The sequence below is a fragment of the Anopheles stephensi genome, chromosome 3, assembly GCF_013141755.1.
Source record: "Anopheles stephensi strain Indian chromosome 3, UCI_ANSTEP_V1.0, whole genome shotgun sequence".
Taxonomy (NCBI): domain Eukaryota; kingdom Metazoa; phylum Arthropoda; class Insecta; order Diptera; family Culicidae; genus Anopheles; species Anopheles stephensi.
The window spans coordinates 32,397,036-32,414,092 of record NC_050203.1 but is presented as its reverse complement, the minus strand read 5'-3'; the positions used below and the strand labels follow the sequence as shown (position 1 = coordinate 32,414,092).

The following is a 17,057-nucleotide window of genomic DNA, read 5'->3' as shown; positions in this document are numbered from 1 at the left end:
TGGTTAAAAAGCCTACTTCAAGGCAAGTACTTTGAGGGGTTTGAAATGTTTTTTTTTTTCTTATGCGTATTCGAGTTTTCAATGGAGAAAGTAAGGAAAATGGATTCAAAATAAAGATGAAAGAAACTGTTTCTAGAATAAAATCGCTATCTTGTGACATGCAATTAATTATCATCATTTGTCAGTTGAATTGAATGTTTTGAAACATTCTGCTTTTGAACATTCGTCGTGGCCCTTAGAATGATTATAGATTATGGTATGCATAAAAAATGATTGATTTTACAATTTTTCAGGCGATGGATATCAACATTCGACAAAAAAAAATGTATATTGGTCTTTTTAATGTACAGCAAAAACATGCAGTTTGCATCGACGAATGAAAATGGACATGACTAAAGCCAAAAAATGCGAGAAGTATTGCAAAGAGAACTTATTGTGAAGTGTTGTAAACGGAATCGATTCTCACATGGCTGGTCCGGGTATCAAATGCCATGCCTGTCTTCCCGTACGTAGGACTGACTATCCGGCTAAGTGTAAATCAAGTCACAAGAAGCCAGAAATGGGAGGCAATCAGATGAACGGGAAAAGCTTCTATTTAGCACTGTGTAACTGGGATCCAGGGAAGGGAGCGGTACTGACCGACTTTCTTGCTTCGAGCCACTTCAAGTCACAGGAGAAACCTTTCAAGGTTGTAGTGCCAAGGAAGAAGAAGAAGAACTTGGATCCCGAGGACAAAGCATCCGTACTGATAGTGGAATTGTTCCGGATAAACTGATTTGTTTATTTGTCAAAAAAGATGCCTGCCATTTAAGCTCAACAAACATAATTTTTATATCTTATTTGTCATACATCGAACACACAGAGAACGAACGATACATACTGGCAGAATACACGGAGGAATACACGGAGTTATTCGAGGTGTTAATCCATCCGTGTAGCAATCATTAAAATTGAATTTTGAAAGAAATTTTAAAACTTATTTCTGAATCGTTTGGCATGACGTCAATAAAAAAAACGCTCCATTGACCTCTGAAGCGAATTACCGAATTTTTGGACTGATCTTCAAAGCACAGAAGGAGCTTTAAAAATACCACTTAATATGTTTTATACTACCATGGCTAACGTCTCATCTTGGATTATATACAGCCATGGCAACCGCCGCTTGAGTCCAACATTTGAGGTTCCAAAAATTTTGTAAAACAATGTGATGGAAAAATTCAATCCAATTTTATACTATGTTTAAATTACAAAATTAACAAATAATCCATCTACCAAACCAATCCAATACCGAAACTTCTTGTGTTTTTGTTGTGCGTTATTCTTATACCAAATCGTATTTCCAATCAGTTATTTAACATTAAACAACAATTTTTTGACTTTTAACAGCTCTCAGTCGTATAAATAAAATGACATATTCAATAAACTGATCCAATTATTGGCCAACTGTATCAAAAGGTGTCAAGGCCTTGCTTCAGTGTCAATTTCTATAGATAATGCTGTATCAATTTCTTCGATTCGGGAACAAACTTCCATAAAGGTCTCTTCCAGGTGGATAATTTTATTAAACAATTAAATAACATTTCTCTTTACATTGAGTTTCCTTAAAAAATAATTAAAATTCATTTAAGTGATTTTGTCCCTTTTTTACTGTTTGCTGTAATGAGTTGTTAGCTCACAATATAATTGGTTTGATAGATCTTATTTGTGAGCCTCATCGAGTCTCTTGTGGACATTTTTGACTCCATCGTTCCTTTACAGTTACAGTTCTTGGTCCCTTCAATTGTCATCCTCTGATTGATCTGTGTTTTCTTTTCTGTAACATGCAAAGAAGGTTAACAAAAAGGTAGATAAAATCTTCCCCCAATGCCAGCTAAGTTTGTGAGGCGGTGGATCCGTCCAGTAATCATAATGCTTTTCGTTTTGTATCACCTTTTGATTGCATCCGGTATAAGTAGCAACAAAGCACCAACAGCTTCTTAATTGGTTAATTTGCTTCTAATTAGAGCAACATGACACCATTCAAGGTGGAGATAAAAATGTTTACAAACAGAGCTTTCTTCTCCAATTCTATTCTGCTCTTACCTTGGATCAGATACGGAACGGTAGCATTTTTTGGGATATTGGGATCAAATTGTTTTAATTACAGGACCTTTCTAGAAATTTCGGGATGCATACAGTACCTTGACAAATTTCTTTAGCGTAGGGAAGGGTATTGAGTTTGATACAATTTGAATAATTGTATAAAAATATTCTTTACATAGGACAATCGTAAATTGTTCAATTCCATAAGATAATGTATCAAAATAGGCTTCGAATACTAACCTTACTTTCTCTTAGTAATGCAATCAATATCATAAATGCCGCATCTCATTAACTTTCTAAATGTCTGCCATTCCATTCGTAATTATTCATCATAAAACCCAACACCCAGATATTCACTTTCGCCACAAAATGATTTGCCTGACTGTAAAATTACACACAAAAAAGCACCCCCCAAGCACAAGACAAATAAAATAACTCAATTCTGCACAACTCATTTTACGCTGCAGCTGCGCTCCGGTCATATTAGTGGCATTCTAACCAAACTCTGCGGTTTATTTGACCCATTACGGGGAATGGAACCCATCTATCCGCTTGTCGGAGCAGCGAGCGTGCGAGCTCGGTTTTGCCTGTTCCGATTCAGATAGTGACCAGTGGCGCTCACCCGTTTCTGCCCGTGATGAAACCACCGGACCAGCTTTCCTGACCGTCCTTTAACCAGAAGTTGTGCTGGTAGGACCGAGGCGAAAAGGACGAATCCACGAGTGGAAACCTCACTAAACCAAAATGGTAGCGCTCGCTTTAAAAATGCCAGATGTGGCTCGCGAAATTGCACCCGAGCCACATTCCCATTTTACAGGCTCAATTTCCCGTGGGATTTTCACGTTGGACAGTAGCGAGTGACGCCAGTGGTGAGGGGCTTCCAGTAGCAGCTTCCTAATGAAGCTGTAAGCAGACTGTAGCTACATTCACTGAAGTCCAAATGGGCTCAACACTGGCTTTTGTAGCGGGGTTTTTTGCAAAGCCAGGCTTAAGCCGGTATTAAAAAAGTTGCGAAACAAACGAGCCAAATATTTGTTACTTTATGTAAGTCCTTGTAGTTCCAATTACAACCTGCTTAGCTAAGGTTTTGGGGAAAAATCGAACCATTTGTCAAACGGGCAAAACGTAATTATCTCCAAAATAAAGCAAATGAAGCGTGTAAAGCCGTTCGGGTGATTTAGAGCACCATCTAGTTCGTGCCGGTCCGGGAATTGCAACTAAATATCAAAATTCCACCTCTAATACACCGGCGGGCAGGCAGCATAATCGAAAACCATCGAGAACAGACCACCACAAAACAGTTCCGCTTGGAACCGCTTGTAACGGTTGGACTGCACTTTAATGGCGTTGTTGCTAACCGTTTCGCATGTAATGCTCACCCAAGCACCGACTTCTGCAAATGGCAATCCAGGCGCTGGATAAAGGCAACAACAGACGGCATAATGAACAAACTGATCGAGAGCAGTGTCCCCCGACCCTGAATGCATTCGGAGCCTTATCCACGACGGTACGCCTGAACAGCTGCTGACCATCCGTCCAGTGCACCGACCCAGAGCGTACCGGAGCCGGAAGTGCTGTCGACACCGGTTCGTTTCGAGTCGATTCGTGCCCCGAGATGGAGGGGATTATTCATGCGAAACACTGCCTGTCATGGATGTCGTTCGCACAGGGATGGGTGAAATTTCCTGCGAAACACTCGACACGCCACGCAAGTGAACATCGGCGAAGGAAACGAAGACGAAGAAAACGAAGAAGAGCACACCGAACCCACCGCACTGTATCCTTCGCATTACAATTGAATCCGGAATGGATTGCATGGTTCGGTACGGTAGGTCCGTTGGTGCTTGCAAAACCGAATGCCTTATCATAACTGATATTAATCCGATTGCAATTAGAACACATGTGTAGCTCTGTAGCTTGCCACAGTGATGGAATCTGAGACACATGCTCAATACGGCTTTGCTGATGTTTGTTGAGATAAATCTTGACAGTTTCTTATTTATTGGTTGTTTTCAAGATTCAAAATCTTTGAAGTAAAATTGCCTTGATTTTCTTTAAGACACTTTAAAAAACATCTAGTTGAATAAGATTTAAATTCTGAAATTATTAATTCTCTCTTAACTTAGTTATCTGGAACACGTAGTTTAGTCATTCGAAGCAACTTGGAGATTACAAATATTTAATATTCATGGGTGAATAATACATTACAAAATAGTTTGAGGTATCATCTATTGAATACTATAGTTCACCAACTTGACAGTTACATGAAACTATAAAAAGACAGTTTTCTTAAGCAAGTAAAAGAGTTACTAAATTATTCTGATAGCACCCAACCCAAGTCGATAGCCTAGATAGTCTTGTATCTTCTATGCCTCTTGAAAGAATCATCCATGACTCAGAGGTAGAAAGCTTCGGGGATCATCTTCTATCACTCAATCCCGATGCTGCCCAATGCTAATGGCAGTTTGAGGTTTTTCTATGCAACAGGAAATTTTCAAAGGATCGAATAAGTTACTCTAAACCTCGGGAATGCAAAAATCAAGGTGTCGCCAATAGCGCGCTTGCTATTAAATATTGATATACTCAGGTTTGTTGCAAAGACAAATGATCACACCTATCTATAAGGCCAACCGTTGTCATCAGAAAGTAAGAAAAATGCCCAAGGAATCTTTTTACTCACATTTACCTGTGAGACATGAACTATAACTCTTAGATGCTCAGAAGGATCTATGGCATTGTAAACGTTGAAACCGCTACAATGACGAACTCGATGAACCGTACCATGACATGAATTAGACCAGGCCAGGCCCAGATATTCTGAACAAATGAGGTACCTTCTCCTTCTAGGTATTCTCCCTTACGAGTTTCTTCGTAACCGGCAACATCTTCTGTACATGACTCGCTAGTAGTACTTGTAGGGAAAAACTCAACAGATTCCAGTATTCCATCTCACCACAGCTATCTTTTTATCCCTGGTTTCATGGGTTCCCGGTAGTTTGTGCGTTCATTCACATGATGTCTTAACTCATGTAGAACTATTATGCGATTCATGCACATCTTCAACGTATAGTCAGAGCCATCTCCAAGGATTGTAGCTATAGCAAACGGATGTCACGATCATGTATCTTGATCATATTCTCAGATCATGTGTGTTCAAATTTAGGGCGGCCCAGTGGTAGAGACGACAACGGCGCCGGTCTTCATACGGCAAGACCGGGGTTCAAGTCTCATCTGGGCCGTTTCCCTGTAGAGAGGACTGACCATCCAACTATGTGGTATCATTAAGTCTAGTAAGCCAGAAATGGCTGGCATGACATAAGATGTCGTTAGTCCAAAGAAGAAGAAAAACATCAAGTGTGGAATTCGATTAGCCGGTCGCGGGCCTACCGGGATCTCCCGAAAATGTGAGGTGGACTTTAACGAAGAGAGAGACTCACTCTACATATCTCGGAATGATTGAAGACGGAACTCATCCGTGACAGGTTAAGAGGGCTTCTGACGTATGCTGAGCTGCAGTTGGTAAGTAAACTTAGCTGTGTGGACTTCTTAAACTGTCAGTATCGCATATTTTGAGTAGCAAATTAAAAACGCTCATAAATGGAAATTTGAAGCATAAATGTTCCCTATCATAATGCAAGGCTCTCTTGGCTTTCTTATTGGCCACCCATATAGAAACCATTGGCTTACGTTATAATGTTAACTTAATTACAAAAACGGAGCTAAACAGCTTAACTAAGATCCTCGATTAAACTATTATCGTTAACACCACTTTGTATTGGAAAACTACACAAATTTCCCTGCTATTACACATGCTAATTACTAGCAAACAAACAATTGCCCGCTAGCTATAATTATAAACTATAAGAAAAGCGCTTCCTTTATTTTTTGCCACTCACACAGTCCCTATGTTTTGCAAACACACATCAAAATTCACAAACACAGCCCTTGCGCGGAACGGATTACCCGTGTGTGCGTTTGGTCCGCAAATTTAATTCTACAAAGCTCGGTACGCTGGACGCTGGAGCACTTCCGTTTCGACAACGGGGCCGTAAACAAACGCTAAATCAAACACTCCACCATCTGAGCCAGCGCGGGCCAAAGCAATGTCAGGAAGGTCAGCTCCGGCCAAATCCCTAGCACAAGCCCGCCGCCTCCCGAAGAACAAGTGAGCAGCAGTCCTGTAAACAGTGCAGCACACATAAACGCGCGACTTGCCGTGGCGGCCGTCCGACGATGGACGAACGTTTAACACCCCGTTTATGTGTGACTGTGTGTGTGTCTGTGCACCCCCTTTTCCGGTGTATGTACATCCCCACAAGGGAGAGAGATGGAGGCCCGGTCACATTCTAAGTAGCTCCCTGCTTTTTTATGCACCACGAATACACACACACACACAATGAATCATTGCTCACTTGAACGGTCGGATCCCGTTGGGTGGGGCGAGCCTCGTTCGGGGCGAACGACACGTGCATGGCGGTGCACGGCCATCCCATCGCTGTTGCACTTCTGCTTGGATGGAAAAGGATGTTTGTGCGAAACACTCGCAAGACATGAAAAGAGCATAAAAGCGGGAAAGCACACAAGTACACGTGCCGCCAGAAGCGGACGTCCATTAGCGGACACTAATCTGCCCGTGTACGGCGAAGTACGTGTTTGGGGGCATCCTCGTGCCGCTCTTGGACCAGGTGAACTTCAAGCCCCAGCAGTTACTGGTGGTTACTGGTAATCTGAGCTAAAAGCTGTTAAGTCTAGGGGTGAACAACAAGCACTAAAGAAAAACCAGTGGCCCGGTCAGATAAATAATAAACGTTAAATCACGAAACAATGTATTATCAGTGGACATGAGTTCCATTGAAGTGCAAGCAAAAAAACTGCAGTAAATTGGATTTGCTCTCTCAGGAAATTCCCCAAACCAGGGAAGCAACCCGTTCGTGTCAGGTCTTCGGCGACGCTTGTAACGACCTTCAAGTTTTGCAGCTCTGAGCTCGAGACAACATCGAGTTCTATCCTTGAGCTTCGCCACCCAGCAGTGTTCCAAGAGAACGGGGGGAAAATTGCATCGTTGCAGATGCTCAGCTGTTTTTTTTGGCGTTGGCCACTGCCGATGCGATTCAACCCCCTGGTGTCATTGACCTAATTTAGTTGTCCTACATTTTGGGGCGAATTTACCTTCGATGTTTTGACCATGACAAGAAGCTGATTTTCGTCTTACATTAATTAACCTAAGAATATTAAATTTGGAAAACAAAAATTGGATAATAGAAGAAGAAGCGCTACAAACCTGATGCCACAAAGCTGCTCCCAGTAATGCTCCTATGTATGTCCAGTGTTAGTAATTACTGAAGCATTCCTCTCGCATACTACAAAGAAGAACTCTGGCTGGCACGCTTTGCCGTTTTGCTTGTATCCTTCCATCGAACAACACGCGTTTTATGTACAAACTATCACACACACACACTCGCACACACACACACACACGTTCACGAAAAAACACACGCCACAATCACGGTACGGTACTACGTTCGCCTGCGCTCTCGGGAGTCCTTTGCAACTCCCTGCTACGGCCACACTCTCACGTGGTACTGTGCTCCACTCTGCTACACTCTTGCTTTCACTCAAACGAGCTTTTACTGATGCTGGCGCTTCAATCACGTGCTGTCGGGTGGCGAATTTTCCATCGAAACGACAGCAAGAACGCTGATGGCACGCGTGATCAAAGGAGCCTGCTGCTGCTGCTGCTGCTGCTCCATCATCACGACCGCATAGCAACCTTTGGGCAGTGGCATACTGCGATGCAGAAAACGACCACAACACCTTCTGTCACATTTTGATTCACCACTGGGGGTAAGGAAAATTTATTTTTCTTTTCATTTTATTTTACACTAGTTTTCTGTTAGGTGATAAATGATTTAAGAAAAATATTTTAAGAAAAACACTGACAGCCACTGACTGGATTCGGATTGAAAAAACGACCAACTCACAGACGGTCCCTTACGGTCCTGGGGTAAACTCACCAGCGCCCATCATTTTTGCGCGCCCAAGAATCAGTTTTTTTTTTTCTTTTGTTGTTGGTTTTCCGTTGCTTCGTTCGGAAAAATGATGGCCTCAGCGGCTCACTCGAGCGTAATTATGTAATCCACGAGCGTGACGACGTCGGCCGAAGCACGGGCCCGATTGCCACCGAGCTCCACTCATGTGCTCCACCCAAGAATGCACTCACAGTGAGCTGGCATGTCGGGGAAATCGGTCCGAACGCGCTCCGGAGCATCGGCTTTCGAGGAGGGAGATCCTCCTCGCAAATCACTGTATCTTGTACGCTCTGGGCGCAACGGCAACGCAAATCGTCAGATCGTCTACTAGTTCCCTGCCTTCCCTGCCGCGATGGGGAGCAGGATGGCGGTGGGTGGGTATAATGACCCATCCTTTCTTTCTAGCTAGCCGTCGCATTTGGTTAGCACTGCTGAAAGGAAAAGTCCTTTCAGTCCGCGGATGCTTTGATGTTGCGGAGATGTGCGAAGACAAACCGAACAGACAAAGCGGTCTCGCATCTTTCTGCTATTCATCTCATAAACAACCTTACTGAGGACACATCTTCTCGGAGTGTACAACACCTCAACTTCAACTTCATCCCTCCGAAAAAAAAAATCTCACCTCTGAACACTCTTCCCGATACACTTTCACACACAAGCACTGCACGGAGTCACAACTTGCCCAAATCACCCACCCGCACTAAGAATTGACCAAAAACTCCACGCGTAGACTTCGCATCAATGTATCCACAGGAAGAGGGCTGTCTATCAACCCTACCAAGCTCTACGCTTGTCTATTTGCCACTCCTTCACCCCCCTTTCTTTAAGGACACACGCGGACACACTTTCAGTGGGAGGGAGAGCAATGGGTTGTGGGGAAAATGTCGGGGCGGCACGGCACAAAACTCAAACACCCAACGCAAAAAATAGAAAACAAATCGCACAGCTAACAATCCCGGAAGTTGCGGATGTGCCCCGGACGTTCGGAAGACATCTAGTTGCGACAGTTGCTCACCGACTACTGGCTGGCTGGCTGGCTGGCTGGCTGTTACTGGTTTGCTCCTGGACAGCTGGTACGCTCTTTCGGTTCGTGTGTGTCCTCCACCGAACGCACTCACTCTCCGCGGGTGTCGGGGAGCTTTTGTGTGGCGAATTTCCGGCTAGAAGATGATTAGAACTCGCGGGATAAACACACACACAGACACACACTCACGAAATCACGAGCTAGTGGTTTTGGGAAGCTTTTATGTGCAATGAGTATGGTATCCTTTCATCCCTTTTTCTGGGGAGGGTGATTTGGAAGCATTCGAAAAAAGGGTGAACTAGTACTGCTGCCGTCAACGGGTGACCAGTAGGAGGAAATTGCGCCAAAACGACAAGGTTTCGAAAGGTGAAAGGTGGGATTAGAAACTTGAAAGCTTTTGGGAAAGCTTTCGGAAAAAGTTTGTAGTAACCGTTTTGCTCGAGAAGAATCATCCGTTTTATGTTTTTGTTGATTTTTAATTGAATTTTCATAGAATATTTTTATTTATTTGTCCAATTTCTCAATACAACGGTTTTCGGTTGATAAGGTAATAGCTTCCATTTTTATGGCAGGCTTCTTAGATGGCAAACAAAGCTTGTTGCGAACGCGACAAAATAAAGATGAGCTAAACTAACTGGAATGCAAGAGTTAGATGAACAACTTGAAATAACTAAATATCTTTCGTTCAGTATAAATTCTCACCGGAAAATATTATTTTAGGAAAAAACCTTAAGTCACAGGCAACTTCTTACCATGAGAAAACGAAAGTATGGTGCGTTATTGGAAATATCAGAAAAGGGACAATATCCAGACATATGAAAATTATAAATAAACTCAAGCCATGTAATAAAAACGAAAGTGAAGAACATGGGCCAAAAAGGGTTAACACTAGAAAACAACGCATACATTGTTTTTATACATTGTTTCACGAAAAAATGACCAACACAAAGATCAAGGCACGGTTGTAGGGCAATGAAGGAAAGATCATTTGACGAATAGGGTAAACGACGCGCAGGCAACAAAAAGGAGGGAAATAGGCATACGCACTTGAACCACAGATGCACGACGCATTACCCATGGTCATAAAACGAAAGGGTAACCTTAACCACAATTGCCAAACATTGTAACATTATATCTACAATGAAACTAACAAACCTAACGCATCGGCACCACCAAATTAGAATTAAGAAGATCGATGTAATGCTATTTCATGTTCTTTTTCCCACAAAATTTAAGTATATAAGACAGGATTTTTTGAGAATAAAATCGACTTGTAATTCGGACCTGAACGGAGAAGCTTGTGCGTTTCCTTAGTAGGGTTTCTTTTACAGATCCGGGAAAGTTTCACCGTTGCCTTCCCTCCGGATGTTGGTCCCGCACTTTCGTGTCTCCCCACTCCGTCGGAAGAATTAGGCGAAATTAAGCTAAGCAAGAACCACGGTTAGATACTTCTCCTGGTTATCCAGGAAAAAAGGTTAATCGTCTGATCGAGCTACGGCATTCCCGTTGTCCACACCGAGTTAGTGAAGTGCGAGTCCGCCGCTAAAAACTTCTCTTGGTTATCCAGGAAAAAAGGTTAGCCGCCAGATTCAAGCAACTCTAACAAGGCCAGGAATCTGCGCGGAGATCTCCGAATCGACCATTCCTTCGCGTGGTCGGTTCAACAACGGCTCGTTACCGAACTAACAAAGCTAGTTGATATTGTACCGGTTTCAGATGACAGGGAAATCAAATATCTTTTATTGTGATGTCCTCAGATGATATTCTCATAGTAGCCGTTGATATTGTACACGTCCTTTCAGTAAGTGCATGCAATATCAACGTCTACTATGACAATATCATCTGAGGACATCACAATAAAAGGTATTTGATTTCCCTACCATCCGAAGCCGTTACCATATCAACTAGCTTTGTTTGCCATTTCATCGAAGGAACTTGCATCAAAAATGGATGCTATTGCCTTATCAACTGAAAAACCCTGTATTATATAAATTTTCTAGCAGTTTTTTCTTCAACTAAATTTTACGAAAATATTTATTTGATTCAAAGAAAATCACCAGCACTGGAGGACCGGGGTTCAAATTCCATCCAGTTCGCCTCCTCGTATGCAGGGCCGACTACATACCTTCTGTTTAAAATCAAGTCACAGAAAGCCAGAAATGGCGACCTTTTTTTAAGTATATTAAACTTCGGATCTTCTGTAACGGTGTTTATTAAAATTAAGATACTTGTTATTTATAACATGCATGTATTTAAGTTCTGAAAAACTCGTGATTATATTGCATGTAATTAAATAATTATTTTTCAAGTTATTCCATTATGATGAAAAAAAAAATCAAAAGGAAAACCCATGAAATGAAAATGGATTGGAGTTGAGATAATATTCTCAATTATGGAAAGTAAAAACGTTAACTCAAATTTTTATTAGCATATTGGAGGCCCCAAAGTTGTTGCTTAACTATGTAACCCAATTGGCTGGAAAATGGAGGTTTTTGGTTCTCGGTGACAGTGTTAAGGTTTGATGAAGTCAGCTTCAAAGACCTTCGTCCAACGGTAACATCGTTGCTAGGCAACACCACACGATTCGAGCAAACAACGCACCACGCGTCCGCAAGTGAAACCCCTTTTCGTTAAGCTACAATCATCTTGCGCGATAGAATCTTTATTAATATCGTAAACACGTACAGTACTTACAGCGAGTGACAGTTTGTTTAAACTGGAGGTATTTTGGCTAACAACATTTGCGAACCTACAACACATAGACGCTTTTGCTTTGGAGCATAGCTATAAGGCCATCTGAATAGCTTAAAGCTTGTTACAATTACACTTTAGAAGGCTTTTTTGCGTTTCGCAAGGATCTGGTGTGCGCTTGGTTTGTCTTCCCCTCCTCACTAAGTATGACTCCAGTCGGACATTTCCTGGCCAGTGTGTACGAGCCGCAAAACGTTCCGTTCCTTCGCTATGGCTCGTTCCGTCCCAATCGCTATGAGCACTTCCATCAGGCAGAGGACTGTGGGAAGATGCAAACGTGTTTGAGTCACGCGATGGTTCAATTGATGGGGCGGGCACCTTTACATACAAAACAAGGAAGTTAGTAGAGACATCACGGTAAGCAGATTGGAGGTAAGTCCTTTGGCGTAGCTGTAGTACGCCGAATAGAGGATGACGGCAGCGATCAGCGACATCTGCAGGTAGGAGAAGTACTTAAACATGGCGATCAGACCCGGCCGCCACAGCTGCGCACCGATCATCCAGCACATTGCGAAGAAGATGTTTAAGGCACACGGTATCACGAGCTCGTATATAGCTGTTCGCCCTGTGGAGATAGGATAAAAGATCGTTAGAATCACACCCCAGAGGAGTACCAAAAAGAAGGAAACACTTACAGCTAATCAGCAACTGCTCAGCTCCCATGCTCAGTATGACCAGTACGAAGAAAATGTTTATACTACCGAACAGGTAGGTAAGGATACGGAACGCTCGATTCGTCAGCATCGTTCACGGGCGTGGCACTGTTTTCTCAAGGCACTTCTAGTGGCACTGTGTAAAAGAAATGAGCTGGTGTCAATGAACGAACATAAAACAAAGCAACACCCGAAATCGTCCCTCCATTTCGTTCCTTCCTTGAAGACTAAGACTATTCAAAAAGGCTCACGCTTTATTGTTTCTACATCAGGAGTTTTTTTAATTTTATTTAAAACATTTGAGTTAAAAGCACCGTCCTATTATTACACACTACACGAACGCTTAGACCGATTGTGCCACGGGCATGTACACTACGAAACCTTCGGATGGGTTGAGTTTCTTGCGCAGAGATTCGATGGTGGCCGACAGGATGACGAGCTCCACACCACAGACAACTAAAACGATTGCAAGACGAATGGGTTTGGTTAAAATGATTCAAGCATAAGAATAACGGCGCACACTTTCGCACGTACAGAACATGATGCCAAAGCTCAACTTCACCAGGACCGGCATTTTAATAATTTCGAAAAACCGGTGCCCATAAACGACCATCATCAGCGCAACGACGAGCTGGGCATAGAGAAATATTTTAAACAGCCGTATGAGAGAGAGCTCTTCCTGCAATGGCACATGCACAAAAAGAGATCCTGATTAAAAGTCTTGTCCTGTTGCGAATCGTCCTGAAGGTTGTTTACCGTCGCAATTCCTATTAATAGCAGTACGGCCAGTACCATGTTGGCCAGACAGGGTGAGATGAATATTTCGAGCAGCGCTAAAAGAGATCGGGCAATTGAAAGTGTTAGATGTCAAGAGATCATTCAGCCGATCGGGCAGACTTACGTTGATCGTCCATCAGGTGCAAGATCGAATACAACGTGTAGGCCATCATGGCCAGGTTGGCCGTAGCGACCAGCACGCAAAGTATTTTGTACATCATGGTGAAGTTTGCTGTCTCGCGCCGACTTCCTCGCTGGTGTGATCCTACAACAAGCACAAGAAATGTGGGCTATTGACATCAGCATGCTAAGGTACCGTCGAATGGAACTACAATATAGGGATATAGCACCTGGACATTCTGTCACTCAACGAAATGCAAACGTGGTAAGCAGGTGAAAAGGAATACAATAATAACCATAATTCTAACAGAGGCTAAAAAAAACAACAGCGCTCGTACAACAGTGCCACGACATTCACATCATCAATCTGCCATGGAAATATTATTTATTGCCACGTCCATTAAGCATAGGTATTTATACAAACTGCGTCCCCACACCAGTACGCTTCGATTCCGATCGCCGGTTTTTGTCGTCGTCGTCAGCTGCGCACGTCCCATAGCTCATCACCCCCAGCATCGGTCAACGACTCTGTCACGATTTCTGGCGCACTACCGGCTCCACCGTGTGCTCTACGTCTACCTTCACGAAGTACAGCAGGGCCGCCGCAAGGCAGATCAGTACGAAAATAGCACCCAGCTGTACGTAGCTAAAGATTTTAACGATCTTCACCAATCGTGGTCGGCGCTGGAAAATCGAAAACGACACCGGGAGATGATTATGAGCGTTCGATACTGACTCGCATCGAAGGTACCGAAGCGTTACCAGGCGTTACCACCTGTGGCGCTTCGGTGGTGCGTGCGTTACCTACCGTTACTATGCCAACAATTAGCGCAACGACGGAAGCAAAGTTTGCTAGACAGGTGCCAACGATGATTAGGTTCGTGCCTGAAACAAATAATACCCAAAATGCGACAAATAATTAGCTGCTGGCGCCAGATGAGGATGGTGAAGGTTGGGAACAATGGCTCTACTTACTAAGGGGCAGGTTGGCGATCGGGAACACTTTGCTGGCGAGCGTTATGAAGATGGCTATGAGCGAGATGGCCAAGCTGTACAGGAACACCTTGTGTATCCGGTTGGTGGACATGGTGTGCAGGTCGGATGGAGCCGCTTGGTACTTTTCCGAAACGCAAACCGTCGGCTACCTTTTGCCGGGGATAGGGAAACACCTCACCAAACCATACCCCCTCGCCAAAAAGGGGGCTTTCACTAATCAGATTGCACGTTCGAGCTACCGGACAGAGGCGTTTAATTGACAACGCAAAACACGCAGATGTACACAGTTGGGACACGGAACACAAAGGGTACAGCTTTTCTGTTTAATGACAAACACCGTGTGGATGGTGCGTACCGAAAGAAAGGTGGTCGCGGAAAAACACGGATCCTTTTCCTTCACGCACCATTTGCTGTTTGGCCCGTGAAAGGAAAATGAGAGTCTCCGCGCGTTTTGCGTACTGCGCACGAGTGGTGAGCACATGCGTTGCGGTGAGTGACGTGAGCGTGAGCGCGGTTTGTTGTTGATGTTGGGATGTGTCAAAATCATATACAGTGTGTGACTTGTTTACATCAAATTGTAACGATGAGTATTAAAAGTTTAAATTGATTTCTCTCGATTCTCTGGTGCGATGAGTTTATTTTATTCTAGCAAATATTTCCATAAAAAACAGTTTTTCAACAGGAGAAGAATACAGTTTTTTGTGAAATTTTAACTAAACCATAGAATATATAATTCTTCAACTAGATTTAGAATACTTTCGCCCTTTACATTGCACTGGGTCATCGTGTTCCTTGTGTAAACAGATGGTACAAATTCAATATACCTTGCCCAACCATTTGCAGATCCTACCTTCAATGGATAGGCCCGGCAGGAATTAAAACCTCCATCGTCAAAACACAACCGTGCCGGATCGTGGGCAGAGTTTCGTTAAAAGTGAATATTTAATCGTTTGTGTAGTTATAAGGTTTTTTTTTCTAATTGATGGACGTTACAACTTAGCTGTAGTATAAAGCAGCACGGATCATTCACCTCAACCTCAACGTTTCTACTAGCCATGTGAACGGCATTAGGAGCTTCGTGGTTGTAATTCTGTACTTATTTTTTCCTCTTTAAAATGTTAAACGTATAAAATTAACACACGGAAAATATTAGCCAGTTCCTGCTAAACAATAGAAAAAATAAGCAAAAGTTGAGCAAAAACTGGTCTACTCATTCCGCAGCATTCAAAAACAAGAGCTGAGTTTAAATAAGCTTAAAACTTAATGAGTCTCTACATACTGCTAAATAACTGTGAAAAATTCAAATAGAGACGATGTAAACTTCCTACAGTTATTATTCCATAAAATGTTTGGTTTCCATTTTTAGAGCATCGTTGAAATAAGCCTGATGGTGACGATCTGAAGAACCTCTGGTAGATTTGCTGCACATAAAAAAAACACATTCAAAAATCTGCTTTGGCTCATCGCAGACCCCAGCATTAGCGCTGATCAATATTACTATTTTTCAAAGCTCTACAAGGTATTGGCCTTAGTTGTTGGTTGTCTTGAAGCAATTTGACACGTAGCTAGGAGGTGACGGTATTCGGTACTGATGTCTGCCTTGCAATTGATTTTCAGAAAATATTATGGCAAATAAAAGAATGGTTATCTTTTACAAACAAACGTGATCTGATATCTCTTCTGAAACGTTTTTTTTTTTCGCACCACACTGTGCTCGCCGTCCGCTTTGTTTACATGGCCTACTTAAACGATTGCGTTGGAATCAGGGCTGAGATCCAGCTGGATCCCTCGAGTGATGCATTTTTAAAGATGAAAAAGTACTTGTTTGCATGGGAAACGCAACATCTGCAGTACAATCGTTAGAAACTATAATGTTTCGCACTCAATAATGCACCACAACATTAACCGGCCGCCCTGGACGCACAAACACTTACACACAAAAAACAACATCTTCCACATGGCCAAGAACGGGTGTGTGCAGTGTGGATAGTTAAAAATAAACTTGCATCATCCAGCAGCAGCAGCACCAGCGAACGATCATGAAACGCGATATCGTTGCAGTGGACATTTTCACACGACTTTCCCATTACAACCTACGCCCAAGCAAACAGTTCTGTACAGCCGGACGGCAACAGAACACACAGGTCAACGTGGAAACTTACCAGCGAATGGAACGCTACAGGTGCTACTGATGATGAGATGACGAAGCGGGTGTGCGGCAGCATTCAATGTTGGGCTCGGCCCACGCACGACAGCGGACAGCAGAATTAGCCGTATTGTTTTATTGCGTTACGCGTTAGTTCACTTTCCAAACCATGGTTCAAGCGAGTGTGAAAATTGTCCACCGCGGAGTTCCTACACGGCACAATTTTCCATACTTGGAACACACACCGAAACAGTGTGAAAACAATCGCCACCTTCGCTTCACGCCACCAGCACCGTCACTGGAGAGCACACACACGCAGCCTGCTATTCTGATGCGCGATGCGCAACCGCTCACGAAGCACTGTTCCGCAGCTGTCAAACGATGTTGTTGTTCTAGGTGAGTGCCCGTGGTCACTCGCGTCCGCTGCGCAGTGAGATCCACCATGGGTGACTTGCATGCCATTGCACACAAAATGAATG

At 43.2% G+C, this 17,057-nt stretch overlaps 2 protein-coding genes across 6 annotated transcripts in view; both read right to left on the bottom strand.

Moving 5' to 3' along the window:
- Positions 1-9,135, bottom strand: part of LOC118509543 — a 209,845-nt gene extending 200,710 nt beyond the window's left edge. Inside the window, exons 1-2 of one of the 3 annotated variants that reach the window (XM_036050291.1) lie at positions 8,734-9,135; positions 7,364-7,972 (exon numbers count right to left, since the gene is read on the bottom strand). The gene's annotated coding sequence lies outside the window, so the exon portion shown is untranslated. The remainder of the gene's footprint in view (positions 1-7,363; positions 7,973-8,733) is intronic. The other 2 variants (XM_036050288.1, XM_036050290.1) reach the window with 2 other exon arrangements.
- Positions 9,136-11,765: 2,630 nt separating this feature from the next.
- On the bottom strand, positions 11,766-16,954 carry LOC118509541. Of its 3 annotated transcripts, XM_036050286.1 has the most exons (5): positions 16,595-16,940; positions 13,441-13,581; positions 13,296-13,372; positions 13,074-13,218; positions 12,793-12,995 (listed from the first exon to the last, which is right to left on the bottom strand). In XM_036050286.1, the coding sequence occupies exons 2-5, from the start codon at positions 13,535-13,537 to the stop codon at positions 12,883-12,885; spliced, it is 432 nt and encodes a 143-aa protein (XP_035906179.1). In that variant the 5' UTR covers positions 13,538-13,581; positions 16,595-16,940; the 3' UTR covers positions 12,793-12,882. The 3 variants fall into 3 exon arrangements, with proteins under 3 accessions (XP_035906178.1, XP_035906179.1, XP_035906180.1); XM_036050285.1 differs by lacking the exons at positions 12,793-12,995; positions 13,074-13,218; positions 13,296-13,372; positions 13,441-13,581 and adding exons at positions 11,766-12,145; positions 12,215-12,451; positions 12,522-12,675 and having other exon boundaries at positions 16,595-16,952; XM_036050287.1 differs by lacking the exons at positions 12,793-12,995; positions 13,074-13,218; positions 13,296-13,372; positions 13,441-13,581 and adding exons at positions 13,772-14,120; positions 14,245-14,321; positions 14,412-14,667 and having other exon boundaries at positions 16,595-16,954.
- Between the last annotated feature and the right edge of the window lie 103 nt (positions 16,955-17,057).

What these genes read in the sequence shown, in the direction of transcription:
- LOC118509541 (XM_036050285.1), bottom strand. Translation starts at nt 12,630, where the DNA reads ATGCTGACGAATCGAGCGTTCCGTATCCTTACCTACCTGTTCGGTAGT. An exon ending in TGAGCAGTTGCTGATTAGCT is followed by an intron (nt 12,452 to 12,521) that starts GTAAGTGTTTCC and finishes CTATCTCCACAG; the next exon opens with GGCGAACAGCTATATACGAG. An exon ending in TCTACTAACTTCCTTGTTTT is followed by an intron (nt 12,146 to 12,214) that starts GTATGTAAAGGT and finishes ATCTTCCCACAG; the next exon opens with TCCTCTGCCTGATGGAAGTG.